General features: G+C 42.3%; 1 protein-coding gene across 1 annotated transcript in view; it reads left to right on the top strand.

Annotated features, from left to right (window-relative positions):
* cps1 (carbamoyl-phosphate synthase 1, mitochondrial) overlaps positions 1–23,617 on the top strand; it is a 52,343-nt gene extending 28,726 nt beyond the window's left edge. The window contains exons 27-38 of the mRNA XM_079357750.1: positions 1,701–1,768; positions 4,355–4,430; positions 6,291–6,368; positions 8,838–8,945; positions 10,497–10,586; positions 10,823–10,993; positions 16,180–16,254; positions 16,390–16,488; positions 19,932–19,991; positions 20,184–20,296; positions 21,687–21,816; positions 21,928–23,617. Coding sequence (XP_079213876.1) covers positions 1,701–1,768; positions 4,355–4,430; positions 6,291–6,368; positions 8,838–8,945; positions 10,497–10,586; positions 10,823–10,993; positions 16,180–16,254; positions 16,390–16,488; positions 19,932–19,991; positions 20,184–20,296; positions 21,687–21,816; positions 21,928–22,041 — 1,182 coding nt within the window. The 3' untranslated portion in view covers positions 22,042–23,617. The remainder of the gene's footprint in view (positions 1–1,700; positions 1,769–4,354; positions 4,431–6,290; positions 6,369–8,837; positions 8,946–10,496; positions 10,587–10,822; positions 10,994–16,179; positions 16,255–16,389; positions 16,489–19,931; positions 19,992–20,183; positions 20,297–21,686; positions 21,817–21,927) is intronic.
* The last annotated feature ends 210 nt before the right edge of the window (positions 23,618–23,827 follow it).

Genomic DNA, 23,827 nt, shown 5'->3' with positions numbered 1-23,827 from the left:
GTCAACTTCTGTGAAAATATCACGTCTATTTCTTTTAATACATAGTCAGGGCACTTTTTGTTTTTATTATTTTTATCATTTATATTTTTATCATTTTTAGACTTACAAAGACTTTATAATGAAGACTTTGTACTTGTCTTGCTTGCTGGAATTTGAGACCGCTTTTTGAAGGTCTCGGAATCAAAAGCATCCATACTCGGTCTCGTCCTGGTCTCAAGCCGGAGTTCAAATGAAGACCGGTTAAGACCACCACTGATCTGCTATTTTTTCATCTCAGGAAAGACCCCTTTCTAAAAGAGTTTTTTTTTTGTTTGTTTTTTTTGCCTCGGTTATGACCGCAACCTTCCTCATATAATCTTGAGTGACACGCCTGCTGCTCGGCACATGAGGGATTTTTCAGGGATATTTGTGGTCTTGGTCTTCTCTCAGTTTCGTCCTACCTTGGTCTTGACTCGCTAAATGCCCCGCTCTCGTCTTGGTTATCCTTCCTAAAAATCCACACCGAACTTCAGCTCGCTGCCCTTTAGCGTTAACCTTTCCCTACTCGTCTCATTATCTGTCGAGCGTTCTTCCTCTTCCAGGCTTTGTGCTCCTCTTCTCACTGATGTGTTAAGCGATTTCTGTGTTTGGCCCTCTAAACTAGCTCGCAGCTATATGAAAATAAAACACTCCCAGGTCCCTCTGTGGAATATGTGGAGCACACTTCCTCCTGTATTCATGAACCACTGAGGAGAGATTAAACTTTACACACAGATAAAGGTTTTTAAACAAGAAAAAGGCTTGATGTTATTGGGACGAAGTAGCTCGAGCAGGACGTGACGAGGAGCTTCTTTGCCGAGGCTGTTTTGTTTTTCAATCGGGCTCCGTTATGTCGAGGCCGGCTGAAATGTGTCCGCCGCGTGAAGGAGGAATCAGAGGACTGCTCTCAATCCCACGCCGTCCTTCTTTCGCGAAATGAATCTCTAAGAAACAGATTCACCCAGTCCCATAAAGGCTAAAATACAAACCTTGACAGGTGTCAGGCCGTGGAACTCTAAAAGTCATAGAGCAGCACACGTGTCGTTTTCCTTTTCTTTTTTTTCCTTTTTTTTTGTGGCTGTGGATTTCCTTCAGTCTGCCTTCAACTGAAGCAGCTTCAGGAACACACGGTGAAGCTGTTGACGTTTTGATTCAACCTTAGCTCGAACAACTGGTCCTTGGGGGGAAACGCTCGTTATGTTGTTTATTGCTGCCTTTTGTTTAAAGGTTCCTTCTTCGTGTGCTCGCAAATGTTTTTGCCTTTACTTTTCCTTGCACCAGTTTTAAAGTGAGTTTGAATAACGGCAGCTTGGAGAAGTGCGGGTGTTTTCGTTCACGTTTATATTTATGGCCAATAACCTTTTTTTGAAAGTTTTGCACAAAATATTTCCATTCACCGGCTCACTGGCTTTTTTATATTTTAGCATCGGAATTTCTCTTTTTGAAACACCTAACAAACACAGCGATCAGACCAAAGAAATGATTGACCACTATTGGGTCAGACGTGAATTAGATGGATAGATGGGTAATTGGATAGATGTACTTTCTTGACCCCAAGCTGAGAAATTGAGGGTATTGATTTCTTTAGTGTGATTGACCTTTTAGGACGATTCCTTGCCTCACTCTAGTTGTATTTTCATCACGATCGAGATGCCTATCATCTTCTTCCTCTGCCTTCACAGGAAGATGCCATTAGTTTTGCCAACCAGGTGGGCTACCCGTGTCTGCTGCGGCCCTCCTATGTTCTCAGGTAAGTGTTCACACTCGCCTCTTAATGATGTATGAAGTGGCTGACGGTTGGAACGATTAAAGAATGCATTCAAATAACATGTTTATTGTTTTCTTCTCTGTTCAGAATCTGTTTTTAGAATCTAGAATTTTTTTTTTTTTTTAAACCAGTAGAATATCTAAACACATGATGGGAAGAATCAGTGGCTCCAAACTTCTTTTTTTTGTTTTGTTTTGTTTTTGTCAAAGATTTATTTTTGGGCATTTCTAGCCTTTGTGATAGAGGGAGGACAGTGGATAGGGTCGGAAACCAGGGAGAGAGAGAGTGGAGATAGACATGCAGGAAAGGAGCCACAGGCCGGATGCAAACCCGGGCCGATAACCTCGATACATGGGGACGCGCGCACCAGAGACCCCAACCTGGCTCATTTTTAAACTTACTGCTAAGTAGATGAGACGCCATCTCAGTGCTGCGGCTTAGTTTTGCAGTTCCACTTTTGTCCAGCAGATGTCGTGGTGAGACCCCGTGTTCAGCAGGTCTGTGTCACTGAAAACACACGGAGGCTGTGAACCGCTCAAGGTTTTCCATGCAAGTGGTGCTGCTGTTTTTATCAGTGTCATGCACTGTGTCAACTTTAAAGTGACTCTGAATCAAATGTATAAAAGCAAAAGATGAACAGCTCGGCATGTTCGCCCTCCCCTTGATCTCAAAGCCACAATTACAATATTTGTTTTCTTAGATTATTGTGGTTGCTTCCCCAACTAACTCGCTGCATGAAGAGTGAAAAGCTTGAGGAGGTTTTAAAGCTGCAGCAACGCGTACAGCATGAAGATGAACTTTATGAACAAATTAGACTGAAGCGTTTCAGCTTGTGGCCTTCGTCCCGTCGTTGGAGAACGATCAGGACCAAAGAGCCTCTCCTCTTCCTTTTCTCTGGCATTAGCATGACATGAACCTGTCCACTTGAACACAGCACTCGGACTTCGAGTCACATTTCTTCATCATTTTATCATGAACACACACGGAGCAAGACCAATCACGATTCTTAATGACCTATGATTAAAATCAGTCATTTAAAATGATCAACTCGGCAGAATAATTGCTCTCGCTCTCACTTTCTCACTATCTCTTTCGCTGACTCTCCGATTCTGACTCACTCTCTCTCTTTCATACTCTCAATTTCATACTCTCTTTCTTTTTCATACTCTCTCTCTCACTCACTCTCTCTCTTTCATACTCCCTTTCTCTTTCATACTCACTCTCTCTCTCACTCACTCACTCTCTCTCTCTCTCTCTCTTTCATACTTTCTCTCTCTTTCATACTCTCTCTCTTTCATACTCTCACTCAATCTCTCTCTCACTCACTCACTCTCTCTTTCATACTCTCTCACTCACTCTCTCTCTCTCACTCTTTCATACTCTTGCTCTCTTTCACTCTCTCTCTCTCTCTCTCATTCATACTCTCTCTTTCATACTCTCTCACTCACTCTCTCTCTCACTCTCTCTCTTTCATACTCTTGCTCTCTCTTTCTCTCTCTCTCTCGTTTTGTTTTCCTTCACATAAAGCTATAAAATAATTCATACGTCATACCACTGTGTCGTGTGAACGCTAGACACTGCCTGTCTGATTACAATGATTCTGTCTTTCTTTAAATATCACACTGTAGACGGAAGACTGTGACTGAATTCTTTTTAAAAACTAACCATGTTACTGCTGCTCATCTCCCAAGTGATGGACAGAGCCAGGATGTCACGTTACCCACTGTTAGGAATGAAAACAGTTTCCCATTCAAACACGGTACACAGTCATTGTGGTCCAACTATTAACACAGAACAACACTGTTCACTATTCTTGGCTGTTACTGACACTGACACTGTGGAAGCACAGCCGAATGACAAACGTATTTAAATGTGTTTCCATTCTACTTTCTCTTCTGACAGCTGACTCTCTCACGGGTCAAGACTGAGCCATTTCTCTCTAAATAAAAAATCCTATGGCGCAGTGCATTAAAGGACTTTTTAGCCTTGATGGTTCATATGGATTTTAGAAAACAGACACAAACTGGGGCCCCTCTACGTCACTGATATGCCTCAGTTCAAATGCACATGAACATCCTTTTCGACGAGGAAAGGGTTGGTATTCCTTTGGGATTTGGACATATGTCTGCCTACGAGGCGGCAGACAGTGACCCCAGCCTGTGGCCTTCTCTGTCCTGTTTCTCTCGGCTGGTCCCGATCAAACACAAAGAGAAGCCGAGCAGCAGTCTGCAAATCAAAAACAACAACAAGCACAACAAAAGTAGCCTAAATCTGTTGTATTTTAATGACTTAGTTCTGAACTCATTTTCATGAGCCTGAAGTGCTTTTCGACCTAAATAGCTGCTCTTCTCTCCTTCTCCCTCTCTCTCTCTCTCCTTATTTTGACTGTTTCAAGACCTTGTTCCCGATGGTAATGGTGATGCAACGACGAGATAATGAGTGTTTTGAACGATCATTTGAAGCTTCAATGTTCTCCTGTTTGTTTGCTTCTATTCCTCTCCTGTGGCCTTTTGTTTTCTCTCCCTCACTCCTCTCTCTCTCTCTCTCTCTCTCTCTCTCTCTCACCAGTGGCTCTGCCATGAACGTTGCTTATGGAGAGGAGGAGATGAAACGCTTCTTGGAGGAGGCCACTCAGGTGTCCCAGGTGAGATCCCTGTGAACAACGCGTGTGCCTGCCTGCATATGCAAAAGACACGTGACCATATTGTCTTTGCATGTCGTACTTTGTCTTTTTTTTTTTTTTTTTTTTTTCCCTTCAATCTGTGCATGTTGTAAATTCGCTCGTCACGACCACTAATCTCTGCCTCCTCACATTCCACACTCGGCGTCTCTTCTTTGTGTTCTGCCTGTGCTCCCTGCGCTTTCAATTAACTAATGCTAGCAGCTGGCATTGCTGTTGGCTAGTATTGTGTGTGCATCTCTTCTTCACCGACGCCACAAAGGGCCGCTACCTGAGGCAGGAAGAATAGACACACATGCACAAATAGCACATTCAAAGCACAAAGCAAGCCGGCTAATGACGCTTTAACAGTGGTGAACGGTTTTATAATGACTACTGTTACAACACACGCACACAGGAAGTCTATCAGGAATATGAACATTGAAACTTTTTTTTTTATTATTTTGGATCATGACTGCCAGATTTATAAATTCCCCTTTAGCGTGACATTAGGATCACTAATGTCACTATTAGATGAATAATGAAGGCTCAAAGCCAGCTTTACGTCGAGTCCTGATTCAGGAGCATCAAATGTAACTGATAAGGTCACTACTTTCAAAGTTCTAATAATAATACTTATTTGGTTTATTAGCCTTTTATGTTTCAAATATTTTTTATTAGAAGCAAAGAACAAAACAAGTGTGCAGGCCAGACAAGACTGATGCTTCATGTGCTCCATAGAAGCCAACAGAAATAACTAAAAACAAACAGTAAGTTAAATGAATGGATGAGTGTAAGATGAAACAAACAAATTAAATGAGCAAAATGAAATTAAGAATAAACAACAAAATACACAAATAAATAAATAAACAAATGTCAATCCGTTGTAATTCAAAGTGATCTTAAAAACAAAATACCAACACAAAAATGGTTTATTAGCCTTTAAAGAACGGACTTTTCTGTTTGAAGGCTTTGCTTCTTTAAAGTCAGCTGTGCTTCAGATGCTGTGCCAGTCCTACGCTGCTCAGGTCTTCAGGTTTTTTTTACAAGCTTCAGCACCAAAGACAACGAGACACAACTAAAGAGCTTCTGGTCTTTAAAAATGTATCGGTTTCATTACATCGGTAGGAAAACGTTTTTCCTTGATGTTTTTAACGCTCTCAAATAAAAATCTCCTTTTTAAAGACCATCAAACTAGAAATGCTCCGATGACAGACGTCTGCAAATAATGTGGCATGAACTGATGTCACCAGCCGGTGTTTATTCACTGTGCCAAATCGATTTAATGCTGACATCTTGTACACTGATCTACAGAGTCAGAGAAGGAGTTGTTTGATTTGTGGAGTATTAGAGAAAATGTTGGCGTTGTGGGAGTTTTACACCTCGGACGTGGCGTAGTTGGTAGAGTTGATCACCTCTCAACCGGAAGGTCGAGGGTTCAAATCCCCCAGCTCCTGCAGCAACATGTCCCATATGTCTCTTTGGGCAAAGGTGCATAATCCAGAATTACTCCTGCTGCTTCAGCGGCGGCGTGTGAATGTAATTTATTTCTGATGGTCTGACTGCATAACAACCGCTGCCATCAGTATGTAAATAGGAGTCACAAAACCAACATGTGTATCAACAATCTGATTACTTGTTATTTCTAACATTGGAATCAGCATCAGCCCTGATTTTTCCTAAATCAAACTTGGCCCTTTTTTTTTTTTTTTTTTTTACCCTCAATGTCAGTGTGTTGAAAACTAAACTCTCAGACTTCAAACACGCCTGGTACGATCCATGTTCAGGTTCAGGTTGTGTGAGAGTGAATTTCTTGATGGCATCACCTTCCTCTCTTTCCTGCAGGAGCATCCCGTCGTCATCACCAAGTTCATCCGCGGGGCCCGGGAGGTGGAGGTGGACGCTGTCGCTAAGAGTGGCAAGGTGAGACATCGCTGTAATGATCCATCCAGGTACACAAGCTTTGTTCTCACTGTCTGTAATGCCGTCACCAGGCTTAAAAACAAGCTCCCATTTGTTTCTGGTATGACTCTTTGGTGTAGTACATGTCCTTTCCTGAATGTAAGGATGAATGTTTAAACAGCCTCTTTGGCTGTCTTTACTTGACGTTGACTTCCTATTAGAGCATATTTACATTTTTAACAGTATCATCTCTTCAGCCTCAAATTATTCAGCGATCTACTTTTTTTTTTTTCCTTCAGTTTAAATGGAGAGGTGAGATCAATACTGAACTCAGTAGATGAATAAAGTAAAAGTAATCTCATTCATCTTCCATGCAAAAACTTTACAGCTTAAACAGGTCTAATTGGGAGGATGGGATTCATTAAAGCCCAAACACAGGAAAGTGGGGATTCTAAATGACTTTTTCTCTTCACCAATTAGATCAGTGATGGACATTACGCTTGTTTATAAAGATATCACATGAGTGGTGTGGAAAAAAAATCATTTTATGTAAAAATGTAAGATTCTTATCTTATGAGATTTGAAATCGATTCATCGCTTCTAAAAATCGGTGCTAATTGCTAAAGCTAGCTCTTTAGCTAAGTAGAAGGCCAAATAGAGCAGCGAGAAATTCAGCCGGTCTCACAGTTGACTTGGAGTCGTCTGCGTCTGACTGTATCCACCGGTGTGACTAACATACCAGAATAAAACAGTGACACACACTCCGTCGTTACCGAGAGTGTGAGGCCAACAGCCTCCATCACACGATGAACCCAGAATCGTTTTGAATCAACAAAAGGTTCTGAATCGAATCGTGACCCAAAGAATCGAAATCGAATCGTGAGTCACCTAAAGAATCCCAGCCCTAATACACACACAGAGTTTATTTTAAGAATTCCAAATTTAACTAGACTTTATGTTGGACAGACCAGTCTCTGTATCTTACTACAAATGTTACATTTTTAAATCCTGCCCTCATTTACCCTCAGTATCGAAATGCAAACAACAATAAACACTTGACCTGCATTGCAGTGGACAGAAAGAATAACAGTGACATATAATTATTCGAGTAAGTTCTGAATAGAAGTATGACTAACATTCCAAATCCTGTTACTTACATCCAAAGCGCTGCACGACCTCGCTCCATATCCCACCCCTCGTCTGTTCAGACCATCCAATCTTGGCCTCCTTTCCATCTCATGCTTTTTTTTTTCTTTGTGTACGTTTCCCTGTTTCTACTTTTTGCTTTTGTGAAGCACCTTGTAACTACAGTGCTACTGTATATAAATAAAGACTTACTTACCTACTGGAGCAGGTACCATGGCAGTGCAAATACAGACGGAAGGAAAACGTCCTCGTCGTGTGTGATGGTGCGTCGTTATCAGGGAAGTCCTGAGTGGATAGTTCCTCCTTTTGGTTTGGTCCAAAAACACCCATCGACATATTCAGGAAGGACACAGGATGAAGTAAATTGTCGGTCTGATTCGACTCCTGAGACAGGAGGAAGCACAGCACAGACGACATGCTATGATGTGAAAGTTTTCCATCAGCACTCGCTGATAGTACGCAGGTTGAACTTGTCAAACTTCTGTCACTGTATAATTGTTAGCTTTGGAAGTCACAGCAGACATCAGAGCCTCCTCGATACTTGTCCTGGACGCCTCGTCTCTTTCTCTATTGTTGAGGCTTTAGGAGTCATTCCAAGGGTGTCAGTTTGAACGTGGGCAATCCAGTCGTATGGTACATTTTCTCTCTCTCTCTCTCGGCTTTTCCTGAATACAGCCCCTCCATTATCTTCAGTATCACATTAACAAGCTGTCCATTCATTGAATACCAAACAGGCCTCATTATTCCTGGCCAGACTGTGTGTGTGTGTGTGTGTGTGTGTGTGTGAGAGAGAGAGATACATGTGTGGGAGAGTAGAAAAGTCAGAGATAATACGTATTAATTACAGGCTCTATCTGAAGAGTGCTAATGAATACTGTGGTTAGCAGCAGTTTAAATGAGCTAATGACACGGCAGCTCATTTACACACACACTCACGCCGAGTTGCTTGGTGATGCAGATCTCCTTTCCTGTGGGTGAAATGTTCAAAGTTATTCTTCTGACATTTAATAACCATGTTCATTGTTTGAGGCCCCATTAACAAAATATACACGCCCTATGTCTTTTAATAGATTTTCAATGTCTTCACGTTTTTCATGAATTTCCTTCATCCCCTTCAACATGCACAGTCCCAACGTTCACCATATGTTCGGTGACACGCTGTCGATATGAAGACATTGTAAGTCTGGAGGCCATCTGCCTCTTAACCTGGAAGGTTCTCACCTGAGAACAGTTCAAGGCTGTAAAAAAAAAAAAATAGAGCTGCCTCGAGTTTGGGTCATTTTTCTTTTTCGAGCGTTGACCTGTATGCAGATGTTCTAAGATAATCTCGACCTGTGTGTCCAGGTTCTGGTCCATGCCATAACGGAGCATGTGGAGGATGCAGGAGTGCACTCAGGAGATGCCACCCTAATGCTGCCAACCCAGAGTATTAGTCAGGGAGCGCTCGAAAAGGTAAGTCAGCTCCCCATCAGCATTCTGCAAATACTGTGGCATGATTTAATTTCAGTACACAATGTTTATTTGTTGTGCTAAATCCGGTGGCTAAAACCCAAGTTTTGGATTTATTATTATTTTTTTTTAATCTAAAAAGTGCACTCTGAGAGAGAGAGAGAGACAGACAGACCTATTTGTATATTAAAATAGACTTATTTTTATTTAAAGAAATGTTCATAACCTGTGCAGTTAAACAAATATATTTGATTTAAAAGAGATCTGTAAACAGTGGAGGAAGCTCAGAACAGTTGTAATTAGGCCTGTGCATAACAACTGAAGAGTGTTGTCTGTGCATGTACACTGTTGTTTAAGGTGGGGGTAGTGCAACAACTGTGAAAATAGACATAACACAGTCAATGCAGACATAAAGGGTGCAAATTAAAAATACAGAGTAGTCACAAAAAAAGCTAGCCTTGAAATGACCTCCAAATCCACGAGATATCTAAACATGCTGCGTTTTGTGTTTGTCCTTTTTATTCAATCAGCGGGCTGCAGTGTGTTTAGCTCCAACCTTCAGTTTCAGATCCGTACGCTTGGCACCCAAACACAAGGGTACCATAAAGTAGGAAGGTTCGGATCACTTACTTCGGCACCCTTCACAATTTTTGATTATTGAAACCAATAAAAGTGTTTCATACCCAACTGAACTAAGACAAGCCTGCTGGAAACAGGACTTTAATGTGGTGAAACTGATCAGGCTGCCCGCGCCCCTTTTTTAACCTCGTTTCTCCCTGACGAGGACATTAATCATCCATTTCAAACAGCGTTATATTGTTACATGATTAAACCTTGTGGAGTGCTCTTGTGATTGAACAACTTCGATATAAACGTTGAAGAGTGAGCAGCAGAGGTGGGCAGCACGACTCGGAGGCTGTGAGGGTCTGTGCTTCAGAAACCTGTCACTGCGAGCTGAGAGCTCGGCTACCGTACTGCAGCTAGTAGACGGCGCAAACCTCCAACAAAAGGAAAAAAAAAACAGATGAGCGACAAAAGAGCGACCTCGCTGGACTCGACCGAAACCTTAACACATGTAGATGGTTACGAACCGCCTTTCTTTCTGGAAAACTCCGCAAATACAGACTTCGTCTTCTACACCGGAGGGGCTTTTAGTCAGGATTTAAAGGTAGCACACCTAACTACTGATACAGATGAGAGGTAGTTTTATTTGGTCACCTGTCGAACAAACTTTGACTTGTTTCTTCTTGTCATACATGAGAGAAAATGGAGGCATTGTGGGTGAAATAAATCACGAGACAGAGATGGGTAACAGAATAGACAACAGGCTGAATTGTTGGTCTCCATATTGGTCCTGATAGTCCCAATCGGTGCATCTCTAGAACAGCATACCTAATAGATACTACCATGGGAACAACATGTTTATATGTTGTTTGCATGGGGAAAAAAGCAAATATGTAGCCTATTGTTTGAACACAGGTGTTATGTAAGAAAGCATTTCATGACTGACTCGTATATTTTGCAAGAATCATGTTCTTCTCTTCTCGCCCCTAGGTCAAGGTTGCCACACGGAAAATCGCTCAGGCTTTTGAGATTTCAGGGCCCTTTAACACTCAATTCCTGGTTAAGGGCAATGACGTCATGGTAGGTAATATTTCTCCTCAACTGACTTCATGAGCGTAAAGGCAGTGCGTTCACAGACTCCACGCTGAACGCGTTTTGTGATCAATGTATTTTTCACGTCGAACACCCGAAGGAATGCGTTTTGCTCGTTGTTTATAGACGCCTCTCGTTCAGCCTTCCTTCAACCCGTACGATGAGGATTACTGTCCGATGGCGTGCGTAAAGACGGTCTTCCTGTGTCGTTCACCTTTCATTAGGTGATCGAGTGCAACCTGCGGGCGTCTCGCTCCTTCCCTTTCGTGTCAAAAACCCTCGGCGTGGACTTCATCAACGTGGCAACCAAAGTGATGGTGGGAGAGCCTTTGGATGAGGCCAGCCTCCCCTCGCTGGAGAACCCCATCATTCCTGTAGACTTCGTTGGCATCAAGGTGAGAAGATTGTTCTTTAAAATACATGTATTTTTTTTAACCAAACAGAGAGAATTGATGGGTGAATGGAAAATTAACTATATCCTGTAAGAAGCTGATTATGTTCATGCTCATCTTCTGAGCTCTTAATACAGCATCCTATCCTTTGTTTCTGTTCCAAAGAGGGCAGCACTTTATCACATACATTTCACAATAGTCGACATTGACAATGAAATCTTTTATTGTACACCTAGCGATTTTTCTCGGGGCAGAAAAGCTCTGGAGTGTGTGCATGAAGCCTTTTTCTTTGTGCTGAGACGAAAAGTGTTGTTCATCCGTCCTATCTCTATGACAACCGTCCGTTGGCAACAGCCGCTGTATGACCGACACAGCCAGCGGACACCAAACAAAGGGTGTGAGTTAAAAGACGGGATAGGTAAGAAGCTAAAATATTGAGCATTATCACACATTTGGGGAAGAAAAGCGCCAGTGACGACAATGGCGCCTTTCTGAATAGTTGAACGATTTACAACTTGAGGGCTCGGAGCTGCCGCACGGCAGAGCGCTGGGCGCTCCGCTTCTCATCCAGACGGCAACGCCCTCGAACCATTAAAAACAACGAAGAAAACGATGCTGGCGATGAGGAATGAAAAACACAGGATGGACCCGGGCTCTAGACTTAAACTGAAGCGCGTACGGCCAGCGTTAGGGGACTTTATGCCAACAGACATAAGATCGAGTTTCAAAGTAATAGCTTGTTGTATTCAAGTTCTGTCTCTGAACTTCTTACTGCCTTTTGTTATATATATTATCATTATTTCTAGTGTTAAAGACTCGACATGTATGATATGTTAATGGGTACTGCAGTTTTGGTTACAGCCTCCATTGGATCACATATTAAAGGCAGCAATTACTGTTTTATCCCTCTACCTTTGCATGAAGTGGGTGGGGGGGGCTGGGGGGGGGGGAGTGGTTGCTTTCTCATGCTGACTGGGAGGCTTACTTCTCAGATTGGTTACGAGAGAGTTTTCGTTTCGCCAGCTGTTCCAAAGCAATTTTTTTATTTTTTTTTCCAAAGTAATTTCTCCGTCTAATTACAACAGAGCCGCTATAACAATGGCAGTCGTTCGGAGCCGATCACGCAGGTATAATCCCCCACTCTTTCCCCCACCACCTAAAGTTTTCAATTTGTAGTCTGCACGGTGGCGAGGAATATTAATCAGAGCTCTGAATACTCAAGGCGCCAGCAGCTTAGAAGACTTCCAGAGCTTACTTTGGAGTCTATGATGCAGACTTCATACTCCTTGACGAATGTCGGTCTTGCCAGTAACCCTGCCGAACCCTGCCGTATGTTTGTACTTTGTTTCACAAAGTCGAGCTAATTATTTTTTTAACTGTGAAACAATATTTCTTGAGTAAATATCAAGCCCTTACTGCAAACATGCTAGCTGTCTGAAAGCACTCTTAAGCAGTCTCAGCCTTAAGTGTACCACATGAAAATGTTCTCTTTTTCTGCCTTCATCATCGATGCCCTCGATGTATCAACACCAAGCGCAGCTCATCGCCATCCAGAGAGACCGTACCCATTCTTCTCTCTCATTCCCCGTCAAAACACACTCTGTTGCACTTTGTGCCTCTTTTCTCCGTCTGACAGTCCCCTCGTTTGAGCCCATGTGTTCTTTTCACTAACAAGTCCCCTTTGTGTAATTTCTGTCTTTTCATACAAACTCATAGGGACAATAACACAGTTTTATTTATGGCACTGAATGGAGAAAGAGCAGCAAAACAACATTTGAGACGAAGGAAGTGGATTTGGGTGTTTGCTGTCACTCCCTAGTGCACAGTTATTGGCTGAAGAAAAAAAACTCCCATCAGTTGAATGGTTTTTTTTCCCCCCGTGAATGTATCCTGGAGCACATCACAATGACTTTTTCAGACACCATATTCTTGTAACCAAATGACTAAATAAAAACAGGCCCATTTTACATGCTGACAAATACTAAGACCTGGCTACAATTTGAGGAGAAGAAGCCTGAAATACCATGTAGGGTTATAACTTTATCCAGAGTCTGAGTAAACTTAATTTATTGATTAATGCACACAGTATATGCACATCGTAGAATAACATGATTCACAATGTATGCTTTGTCCTGTACGTTACATACTATACGTTGAACTGTTGAGGTATATATATACTTTTATTTTTATTTTACCATGGACATTTCAGATTTGTTTGACAGTGACCAGAGTCATTTAAAAAGAACATGAAATGGGCATATTGTGAAAAATCAAATTTTTTTCATTGTTTTGGAAAATTTAATTGGGTAACCATAAGTGTCTCCCGACCCAAAAAATATTAAATAAATTAATCTAGCCCTTTGTTTGTGGTCTGCATAAGTCCAACAGGTACCATATTTAAAAAAAGCTTTTAAACTTTTTACTCCTCAGCTGGGAGGTCGACGAAGGGTTTTTTTAATGTTTGAAAACTAGCATGATTTTGAAAGTAGCATTCCCTCAGTGCTCCATCTGCTACCATCCCCTCCCCTATGTGCTCCCTCAAAAGCCACGCCCCTCACTTACATGTACAAGTGCCATTGGTCCAGAAGCGGACCTCAGCTCATGCTTTTGAGTGTGAGCTGGTGCATGCACGGGGTAGAGAAGGAGCAAGGAGACGGGGAGGCATGATTGGTTCGTCAAGTTGGTACCTTGTGGCAGACATTGGTCAAAGTGAATCGGTTAAGTGCTTAACTTTCATTGTTTTTGTCCTTACAACTACTAAAGAGTGTGGATTATATTTGTTCCCTTTTCAGAGCACTTGAGTTATTAGTGTCAGTCGGTACCTAAAGACAATTTCAACCAAAACCTTAAAAACTGTATCTGGACAAAATTAGCGACCGTCCCTTTAACCAATTATGCATTTCTTTTTATCATGTGTACACTAAATCCCAGTTGTCTCATTACTTACCATGGAGTAATCAATGCTACTACTAGCAAAGACTCTAGCATTAAGTTTTGACCGTTCTTTTCACATATTATTCTGTGGCAGGCACCCAGAGTCACCTTAGCAGTGACGACAGCTTAGCTAGCAACACTCGTATGCTTTGTCCTGTACGTTACATATTAGCATCAGGCTCTTACAGTGTCTGATGCTAATCAGACACCATAATCTCCTTTATATTTACACCTTTAAATCAGCACAACTTTCTATCATAGGCAATCCAACGTTCTGTGTGTACAAATGCAGTGGGTATTTTTGCCTTCAGCCGTTCATATAGAGACATTTACACAGGTGCCACTTTTGCCGACAACAAGGACTCCAGTGAGCAACAATGTAATGTGGTAATGTCTTCCTTTCTTCATTTCTTTCTCCACTGGAGCTCAGCTGGTGCCCCGAGATAACATTGTTCATGTTGTGGAGCGTCACAGTTTTACTGTCGCTTAATGCGGGTGGGTTGGTGTGGAATATGGACGTGGGGGGGGACCAAGTGTCTGTGTGTCATTGTGGGATGTTGTGGTTACATGGCCTCGCTTATCGCGACAGTCACATCCATTTTGTCCCCGACGCGCCATCGCAATCGGAGGACGAGCCAGTATAATTGAGACCGAGGAGTTTTTCACAGTTGTATTCACAGAGGCTTGTGACATTTTCAGGCCAATAAAAACCCCTCGCTGGTGTTAGTGCAGCGGTGGCTTTTTTGCTATCCGTCGTAGTTTAAGACTATATAATTCCACTTTGCCGCATAGTTTTCATTTGTCACTCCAGGTGTGAATCCAGATGTGCTACCTACAGTTGGTATGAAGGGAAAAATTGAGGTTCTAATCGTATGTTTTTCACACAAAAGAAAAAAAAATCCTCTTGTTGCTGTATTTTTTTTTCTCTTATTATACCGATAAGTTTGCCCGCAGATGTTCTCTCTCTGCGTGCGTCGCTCTCCCACTATTTCATTTTCTTTCTTGGTTACATTCTGCCGTTTTTAATCTCCCGTTTACCACTCTGTCTTTCACTGACTCTTTGAACAATGCAGTGATAAGCGACGCCAGCTCCACGTCTGCGTTCCCTTCTGTGTCCCTTCTTACATTAGTATGCTAACGTTACATTCAGCTGATTAGATAGCCCACTTCAAGGATGAACCCGCACCCCCCCCCCCCCCCCCCCTGTGCTTGTGTGCGTACTCGTACAATACCACCCCACTTCTCTTTCTCTCTCTTTTCAAGGTAATGGTCGTTGTCTGCTTTTAAATGGTGAATAAGAATGACCTCCCTCATGGCGTCCCACTATTCTTAATTTATCTCTCGTACAATAACGAGACGCTTCGGCCCTGTCCATGCACCTTCCCGTCATTCATTCTCTTTAAAAAAAGGACCATCTTATTTTGCATTTCAATCTCGTCTCTTTGTTTTCCTTTTTATTATTTGCTCGAAATGCAGAGGTGATTTCTCAAACAGCTGGAATAATTCCCGTATTGTTATGCCGCCTCTCTTCACACTCGTCCTCTCTCAGGCCTCCCAGTGTACATTCTCCACTCACCTTCATTCTTCCTGCTCTTTACTTTTCCTTTCCTCGCTCTTCTTCTTTTTTTTTTTTTACTTTCTCTCTTCCACTTCACGCTGCCTCGTCTCATCTGATTCATCATCCTCACTGTTGCTCAACCAGACAGCCCTCCCACCATCTCTCTCCTCCTTCCTCTCACCATGGAGACAGACTGCATGCACACCGGCTGTGAATGCCACTACCTGTTGCCTGCATTTGAGAGGCCATTTTCCAGCCTCTCCTTTGTCGCCTCTTAATTTCTAGAACTTTCTTTATCTTGACTCCTCGCCTGTCTTCTGACGCCACCTTTAAAGTTTCACATGTGCTAAGAAGTGCGTTTTGCATAGAAGAACTTTTAAAATGGGGGGGGGGGTTAATTTAACTGGCATTATTTCACCTTTTTATTTATTCCTCAGGCATATTGTGCAACTGCTAATGGCTCCGGCTCACCATATTTCAAGAAACATGGTCTATTATGTTTCACCTCTAGGTGGCAGCAGTGTCCTGAAATCCTTTAAAATGCTCCCAAAAGACTGATGTCATTGATGTGCAGACTTCTTCTTCTTCTTTATTGATTTCTTTTATTCGAGTAAAAAAAATAAAAAAATAATTCATGTAATGCTTCAACTGCCTTTTTAATGCGAACCGATCCCTCCTTCTTACCTCCATGTAATAGGCCCCCATGTTCTCCTGGCCCCGGCTGAGGGAGGCAGACCCCGTGCTCCGCTGTGAGATGGCTTCCACTGGAGAGGTAAGCGCACCGTCACACACAGCCTGCATTTTTTTTTTCTTTTTTTTTCTCTCTCTCATTCACCTCCAGTATTTTTTTTCTCTCCATCTCACGTGATGTTTACACTTGTGTATCTATTTGTCTGTGTTTTTGCAGGTAGCTTGTTTTGGACCAAACATTTATTCAGCCTTCCTCAAGGCGATGCTCTCCACAGGCTTCAAGCTCCCACAGAAGGGCATCCTGATTGGGATTCAGGTAAGACTACAGCCATCTGGATGTCCACTCTGCCTCCTGTTTTTCCGTCGCCTCTCGGTGCTTTCCTGCCCACAAGATACCCAACACAATGCGCCTTCTGAACAGGTGGCTTCAATCTTTCAGGCTACCAGCTTCTTACAATGCCAGCCTGCCAATTCTGAGGTTGTTTCCCACGGAGTCCCATCTTCGCTTCATAGGATTCGAATAACGCATCGTCACGTGATTCTCATGTGACTACCTGAATGACACGGAGGGTTTAAAAATACTCCTAGAAAGAGGATGTGGGGAGGTTTAAAAACCTTGCTGCAAAATACAAAGAACAAACTGTAAGTTGGAGCACGGCACTGCTTAATGACGCCACATTATGTTGAGTTTTGTAATTAAGTCTCGCAGTCACCTCAGGATGCCAAACTGCGAGCTTGACTAATGCAGCTTAAACAAAGCACTCACAACACCAGCTGTATAATTGGGGCTCTTGGGGAAACAGGTCCTCTTCAAGGCGAGTACCTGGGGGTCACATGTGCACTGCGACGTGTTTGAGGAGCATCGACACTTTAGGCTGATGGATCAGGAACACGCGTCGACACAGATGTGATTTACCTGGAGTGGTTCCGAGGATAAAAAGTGCATCGTGCAACTTGTGAGACGCGGGTTTCATGTGGCGCAGGTGCGACTGGGATGCCCTTGCGTGGGAACTGCTTTTTGCCATCCTGTTGAAAAAGTGCGGCCTCCTGATCTTTAAACTGACGCTGTGTATGTGTGGCCTCTGAAGGCTACGCTCTCTTTATGTTCCAGGTGGTCAACGTTAAACCCCTCATCTGAATTATTAATGGTCCAGTCATAGACAATCAACCCGTTTTAGCTCACTGTCAGCGCGTTCTGTTTTCTCGTGTGCATGAAGAATCAGAGCAGGATTATTTTTTTTTTCTTAACTGCAATTCCTGGAGGATAGCTCAATTTGGTTTCGTTTGCTTTTCTGCAAACTAAAAAAAAAAACACAGATGAAACCTCAAAATAAGTTAATGCTTCCCATATACTGTCAGTGGTGTAGCGATGCCAAAAGAAGAAAAAAATAAAGTGTTTTAAGCATCCGGTTCAGCAGAGGATAAACTGTGACAACACTCAACAATGTACAAATAGCCTTGTATGGTCAGTGTGTACGACTTGAGAGTTGAGAGGGAGTCATCGCTTCATCATCCCAGGAAAGAAAATGGAGCATCCTACTGAATACTGTCAGTCAATCAATGATGTGGACATACTCTATGGAGACTGTATATCTTCATGTTCTTGAACATGGCTGCTGTCAGTTCAGTCACCTTCCAAAAAGTTGCAATTCGACACGTTTTCTCTCCAGGTTCAGGTTCCTTTTTTTTTAGTTGTACCTGTAGGTACATTTGGTTGCAGGGAGAGTCACATGTGCTCATTCAAACATACAAAGTGCCACTGTAGGTACATGGGTAAAAGTGTAGAAGGGCATAAAGTGTGTGCACTTTCCAACTGTACAAATGATAGACAAGTCGATCAGTAAACGGTATAGACCTTAGAACTTTAATAGAGATCATAAATAAATGAACCATGAAGGAGCATGACGTCAGCTGTCCATCCTGCTCTCTCTGTCCCTCAAAATAAGACCTCCATGAAAGTTCCAACAAGCGCATCACGCAGCAAAAGAGGAAGGAGAAGAGAAAAAACAAAACGGGACACACACGTATGCCAGGACTTGTTCCACTTAATCATGGCTGCTTGGACAGAGCTGCTCCAACATCACTTTGGAACTCAAAGGCTTCGTCCAGAAGGAAGCAGCCGAAGCTCACAGAGCTCGTGCTTTAAGATGGAGCTGGTTGTCTCTCTAGACTGAGCCGATGAGCTTGTTGGTCCATCCTATATCCTCATATCGAGTAGACGGAAGCGAGCTAGAAAAAGGGTCGCTCTTCTGCCGAGTCGATGTGATCTCTTTTTTTTTTTATCATCACACTTGATCCCAATCTCATCGTGTTCTTTCTGTTTTATAGAAGCACACGGGTGCAAATTACAAGGCTGCCTTTTATTATCTCAAACCAAGTAAGAAATCAATAGGCATAGGAGTCTTGTAAGGATAATCTGCAAACTATACAAAGACTATCAAACCATATCAGTGTTTTTTTTTCTCCTGTGAGAGAGAGCAGCTATTTTACAAAGCACATTGTTTACTAAGCTGAAGGGCACGCAGTCTGAGCACAGTCGCAAATTAGTAACGAAACCTCCCAAAGAAGTTTTCAGCACTCTGTGTTTGTAGAATCCATGAAGTGGGTCATTTCAGGCTGATGTCTTAAACGACATCAATGATTTTTGTATTTATCTGTTGCATTCAAAAACCTCAAACCAATCCACGAGTAAATTAGGAGTTACTGGATAACGCGTCGTTTTTAAGGCTTGAAATATTTATTTTGTAATGACTTTTTTTGTAAACTTTATATTTAATTCCTTTACAATATACAACCGACCAACCTGACCAACTTTATATAACAGAAAGCACTTGAAAGGTCACACATTATCCTCATTTCCTCATCCAACCAGTTTAAACAAGTCTCGGAAGTTTCTTGCTCAAAATCCTGTCTGCTCCTGTAATTCATCAAGTCTATAAACCCTTCTATTTCAGCCGTGCTCAGAACAGGCTGTTTCTGTGTCTGTCGCTTTAAATATAAATGACTTGTGTTTAGCCACGCCCCTCTCAAGAAGAGCTCTTGTATTCTCGCTCCATGCCCTTGTTTACGTTGAGAAGGCAGACTCAGAGGGTAGATCGAACCGAGCTGTGGGAGTGTCACCCACCTGGGGGAGGGACTATTTCCCCTTGTGATGTCATTAAGGGAAAATCTCCAAACGTCGGGACTGTGTCCAAACGTACAGTCTGTGTCCAAAACACAGCCTGTAAAATAATCCCAGTATTGTCAGTTAGAAAGTCTAAACAATGTTTGAATATGAAATTCCCTCTAAGTTTTTTTTTTTTTTTTTTTTTGCTCATTCTTTGTTTTTAAAACCTATTAAGGAGAAGTACCACTTTCATAATGCTGAACAATCATCAGACGTCACATAGTGATTCTCAGGAAAAGATTAGAATAACAGAAACATCACATTCAGACAGTTCCATCAAACCAAACATAGGCAGGTGTAAACAGAAGGGTCTTTAACTGCCACTAGTACAGCACATGTATGCACTGTGCTACATCTGTAGTTTTCATTCCCACGACCACTAAACGCACCACTAGTACGGCTGCTAATTTGACAGCACGGCCATGAGACGAGGAGAATTAAGAGATGAGTTTAGGTTATGGACTTTTTCTTTGACGATTGTTGTGAAACATTTTCGAGGTCAGCAGGAAAACGTTCTTTTTGTCCCGATACATCGTGATGCATTGAGGCGCTTCATTTTTTTTGTTTTGTTTCTCCTCTCCCCTCCCATCCAGCATTCGTTCCGACCCAATTTCCTGGCTACAGCCCATCAGCTGAAAGAGGAAGGATTCAAGGTGAGTACGGAGAACACAGTCCACACTTGTCATTGAAAAAAAAAAAAAAAAAGATATCTTTCTGTGGTATTTGTTGACGGAGCTTTCTGGAGGCTTCCGCTCGGGTCCTAATAAACTTATTTCAACCGCCAACTGAGTTTTCCTTGACCGTCTCTAAAAGATAAATTGTTGCCTTTTTGCCCCTTGTTTTAGCTCTATGCTACTGAAGCCACCTCTGCCTGGTTGTGTGCCAATGATGTGCCAGCCACTCCAGTGGCATGGCCCTCTCAGAAGGGCGAAGAAACCAATCTGCCCGGTATCATGAGGTTTGTTCATTTTCATTTTGAACACTTGATACATGATACCGTTGACACCGAAAAACAAAGCAGGCTAATGTCAGGACTCTGAACTAAAACTTCCAAGCAAGGACTGTGCTTATTGTACCTGAAGCCGAGCTGAAGTAATACAGGAATTCATGAGATTGAAAACTGGGATAACCAATTTAATATCTAATCAGATACTGCTTTAAGATCTAAGGCATAGCCCCTTCATTAGCTCTCTGATAAGATCAAAGGAGATGCTGCTAATTTAGAAGTCCGGAGTCGTTGCGTTAGCCTGAACTCGAACTTGGATTTGGAGGATGAGGAAAGTCTTCTGTCAGAGAATGTCAGGTCAATAAAGCCTCTGAGTTGGATTGATTTTGTCACGCCAGGACTGAAGGACAAATGAGTTGTATTTGTCAGTTTAACCAGGACAACATTTTAGTTGACTGCGCTTGAAGACGAACGACTTGCACTCAGTTTTTTTGTTTTTAAATGAGCTTGTTTTATTTCATTTACTGCTGCGACAGCTGAAGACTTGAGCTGTCACAAGTACAACCTCCGTCTGACATCGCAAGGAACGCAGAGTAATATCAGCAGGCTGTGATAGGCGGGTAATGATTCCGTAAACAAGTCATGATCACGCCACAATGAAGCCATCTGCACCATATGTTTGGGAATGAGCTGCTGAAGAAGACGATGTAAAGGGAATTAAATCTGGACGAGCCCAAACGCACGCACGCACACACACGCACACACAGGCACACACACACACTCTGGCTGGCATCAGCTGTGGTTGGCAGCTTAGAGGCCAGAAGTTTAGGAAGAAGAACATGACCTTTGTTGTCGCTGTTGTTTGTCCTCCATATTTTCCATTAGAATTCAGCCTTTACTCCGTGCTGTCTGTCAGAGGCCTTCAAATGAAAAGGGTCGTTCAGAAAGCAGGACTCTGTGTGTTTATGTCGGAGCAGAGAGAGAGAGAGAGAGAGAGAGATGCTTAAATTCCATATTTAAGAGGTCAACCCAATATTCTCAAACATGGCTCGTGTGTCAACATTTTTCGATGAAAATGGATGGAGGAATGACGTGCTGGAACGATTCAACTATCAGAGAGCTTTATTTGCACACTTGTAGTGGCGTGTTCAAAATGTTCACACTGACTGACACTCATTGTGTTGGCTTCATACAGCAGCGTCCTGCTTAACTGTACTGATAATCCAACCTTGCTGGTTTGGTCTCCAAAGTTTAACAGGGTTTTTTTTGGGGGGGTTTTTTTTGCTAATGGGAAAGCTGTATAATGACAGGAAGCCATTACATTCAGAACATTGCTTTAAGGAGTTTATTTTTACATTTGTGAGTAATGTGTTCTCCCACTGTGTTCATGCTTGTGTCACAGACTGATCAGCGAGGGTCACATTGACCTGGTGGTCAACCTGCCCAATAACAACACCCGCCAACTGAAGGATAACTTCACGATCCGCAGGATGGCGGTCGACTACGGCGTCCCCCTCATCACCAACTACCAGGTCTGTAATGTCCATCGGCGACTGAGCACTACCGGTCACACAAGTTTACACAATGTCTCTCTCTCCCTTGAGGACTTCAGGCTAAGCTCTTTTTCTTCCGTTTTGTTGAAGGTGGTGAAGCTGTTTGCGGAGGCTATTGGCTATGCTGGCGAGCTCGACACCACCAGCCTCTTCCACTACCGGCAGAAAGAACGCCAACACCGAGGCGTTAGCAAGCTGCCCTAAAGGTCTCTCTCTCCTTCCCCTGTGAAGTCGAAGTCACACACGGAAGCGTTTAGTGGGAGCAGATGTCCCTGAATACAGTGTGCTTAAAAATTGTCTTGTTTCCGTTTAACAACCCCAAGGTGTGATGGAGCTTGTTGTTACCTACATCCGAACACGACTGCATCATGACAATGTGGCACTACTGTTTGAGAAGTGTCCTTAATAACGAGTTTCTAGAGTTGAATGTTTGCTTTTAATTCTTGAGTAAAGGAATTTAACGTTAAATACAGATCATCCCTTTTAATCCATTTTGGGAGGGCGGGGGGGGTTACTAGTTTGTTTATCATCCAGCAGATGACAATCTTAAACATGTTCCTAATTAGCATGTGTTGAAATGCGGGCTCTATTCTTTTCAGATCTTGACTAGCCTGTTAGGTGGTCAAAAACACCCTTTGAGGAGACGAATAGTCAACCAAAAGAAGAAGAGAATTTAAGCAAAAGCCGGGGTTAAAAATAGAGTAAAGTGGTATCTGAGAGGGTGTTTCTGCCACTCATCAGTGGAGCGTATCCCTACGTGCAGGGTTGCTATTGTTACAGTGTTAGCTTGTATTTAAGGGCCACAGCTTTTTTTTTTTTTTTTTTATGTATAATTGAGCTGAGTCTGTGAAGTGATATGTTCTGGTGTTTTCACCTCCTTAGCTCTACCTGAGCTGCGTTTTTACGAACACTTTCTTTATTTCAAATCCTTAGTGAAGCTTTTTTTTTTTTTTTTTCCTTAGTCTTAAAATCGGTGTAAGGGTTTGAGGCCTGAAATTCATGTAAGAAAAGAGAAGCTGCTGTGGCAGTTACTCTTGTGCATCTTTTAAAAAAGATTCCAAGTGTGGAGCCTTTATCTCTAAAGATGTCGTCTGACATGTTTATATATTTGGATTTATGTGTGTATATAGTGAAGATTTGCAACAGAGTCCATGTTTGATCCTGATCTGCATATTGAAACCTCACACTTTAAGTAACATTAACTTCAACCTCTGGGGGCAAAAATACCCAAACATTATGTTGTTTCTGTTTTTATTGTGTTTGTTTTTATGGATTCTAGCAAAACTCAAACATTGTGTTTTCTGTCAAGTGATGCCTGCTCCACGTGTACATTTGTATGTGTTGGATTTAAGGACATTCCTTAAAGCGTCTTATAACAATCTTCAAACAGTGTTTGGGGACGTCTGACTCCCACACCCAAACTGGTAGATGGTGAGCCTGATCATTGAAGGCTCCAGCTGCCATACTACCCGTTAAAACTTTAAGTAACACGAGCTGTCATGCTGCTAAAGAGTGAAGCTTCGAGAGGGGTGAAAGTGCACTATGATGATGAATGGATATCCTTTAATAACTCTGGATGTAAAAAAAAAAAAAAGAAAAAAAGAAAGATTTAAAATCCTGTTCTAGAATTTGAAAGGAGCAAGTGAAGAAAGGCCAGTATGGGGAAAATATCTCTGATTGTCGTCCTTGATGTTGTAACTGCTGCAGCATGTTGGACAAGCTTTAGTTTCTTGGCCTCACGTTCTGGAAATAAAAATAAAGACTATGACCGCATTTCTAACCCAGTGCCTGTTGTTATTCTCTGTAGGAATGAGCCATGAAGAATGTTTGCATTTTTAATCCTTAAGATCCTGCATTCTGTTGACTTGATACAAAACCTGCTGTTCGCATCCCTTATAGATCTGACTGTCTCGTTTAAGTCATTTATTTACATCCCCAGTAAGATCATGCTAATAGGGCAGAAGATGGCACATAGTTCAACACAAGAGGA

The sequence above is a fragment of the Symphodus melops genome (assembly GCF_947650265.1).
Source record: "Symphodus melops genome assembly, chromosome: 12".
Taxonomy (NCBI): domain Eukaryota; kingdom Metazoa; phylum Chordata; class Actinopteri; order Labriformes; family Labridae; genus Symphodus; species Symphodus melops.
Note: the sequence above shows the minus strand (reverse complement) of the source record. Positions and strands in the feature narration are given on the sequence as shown.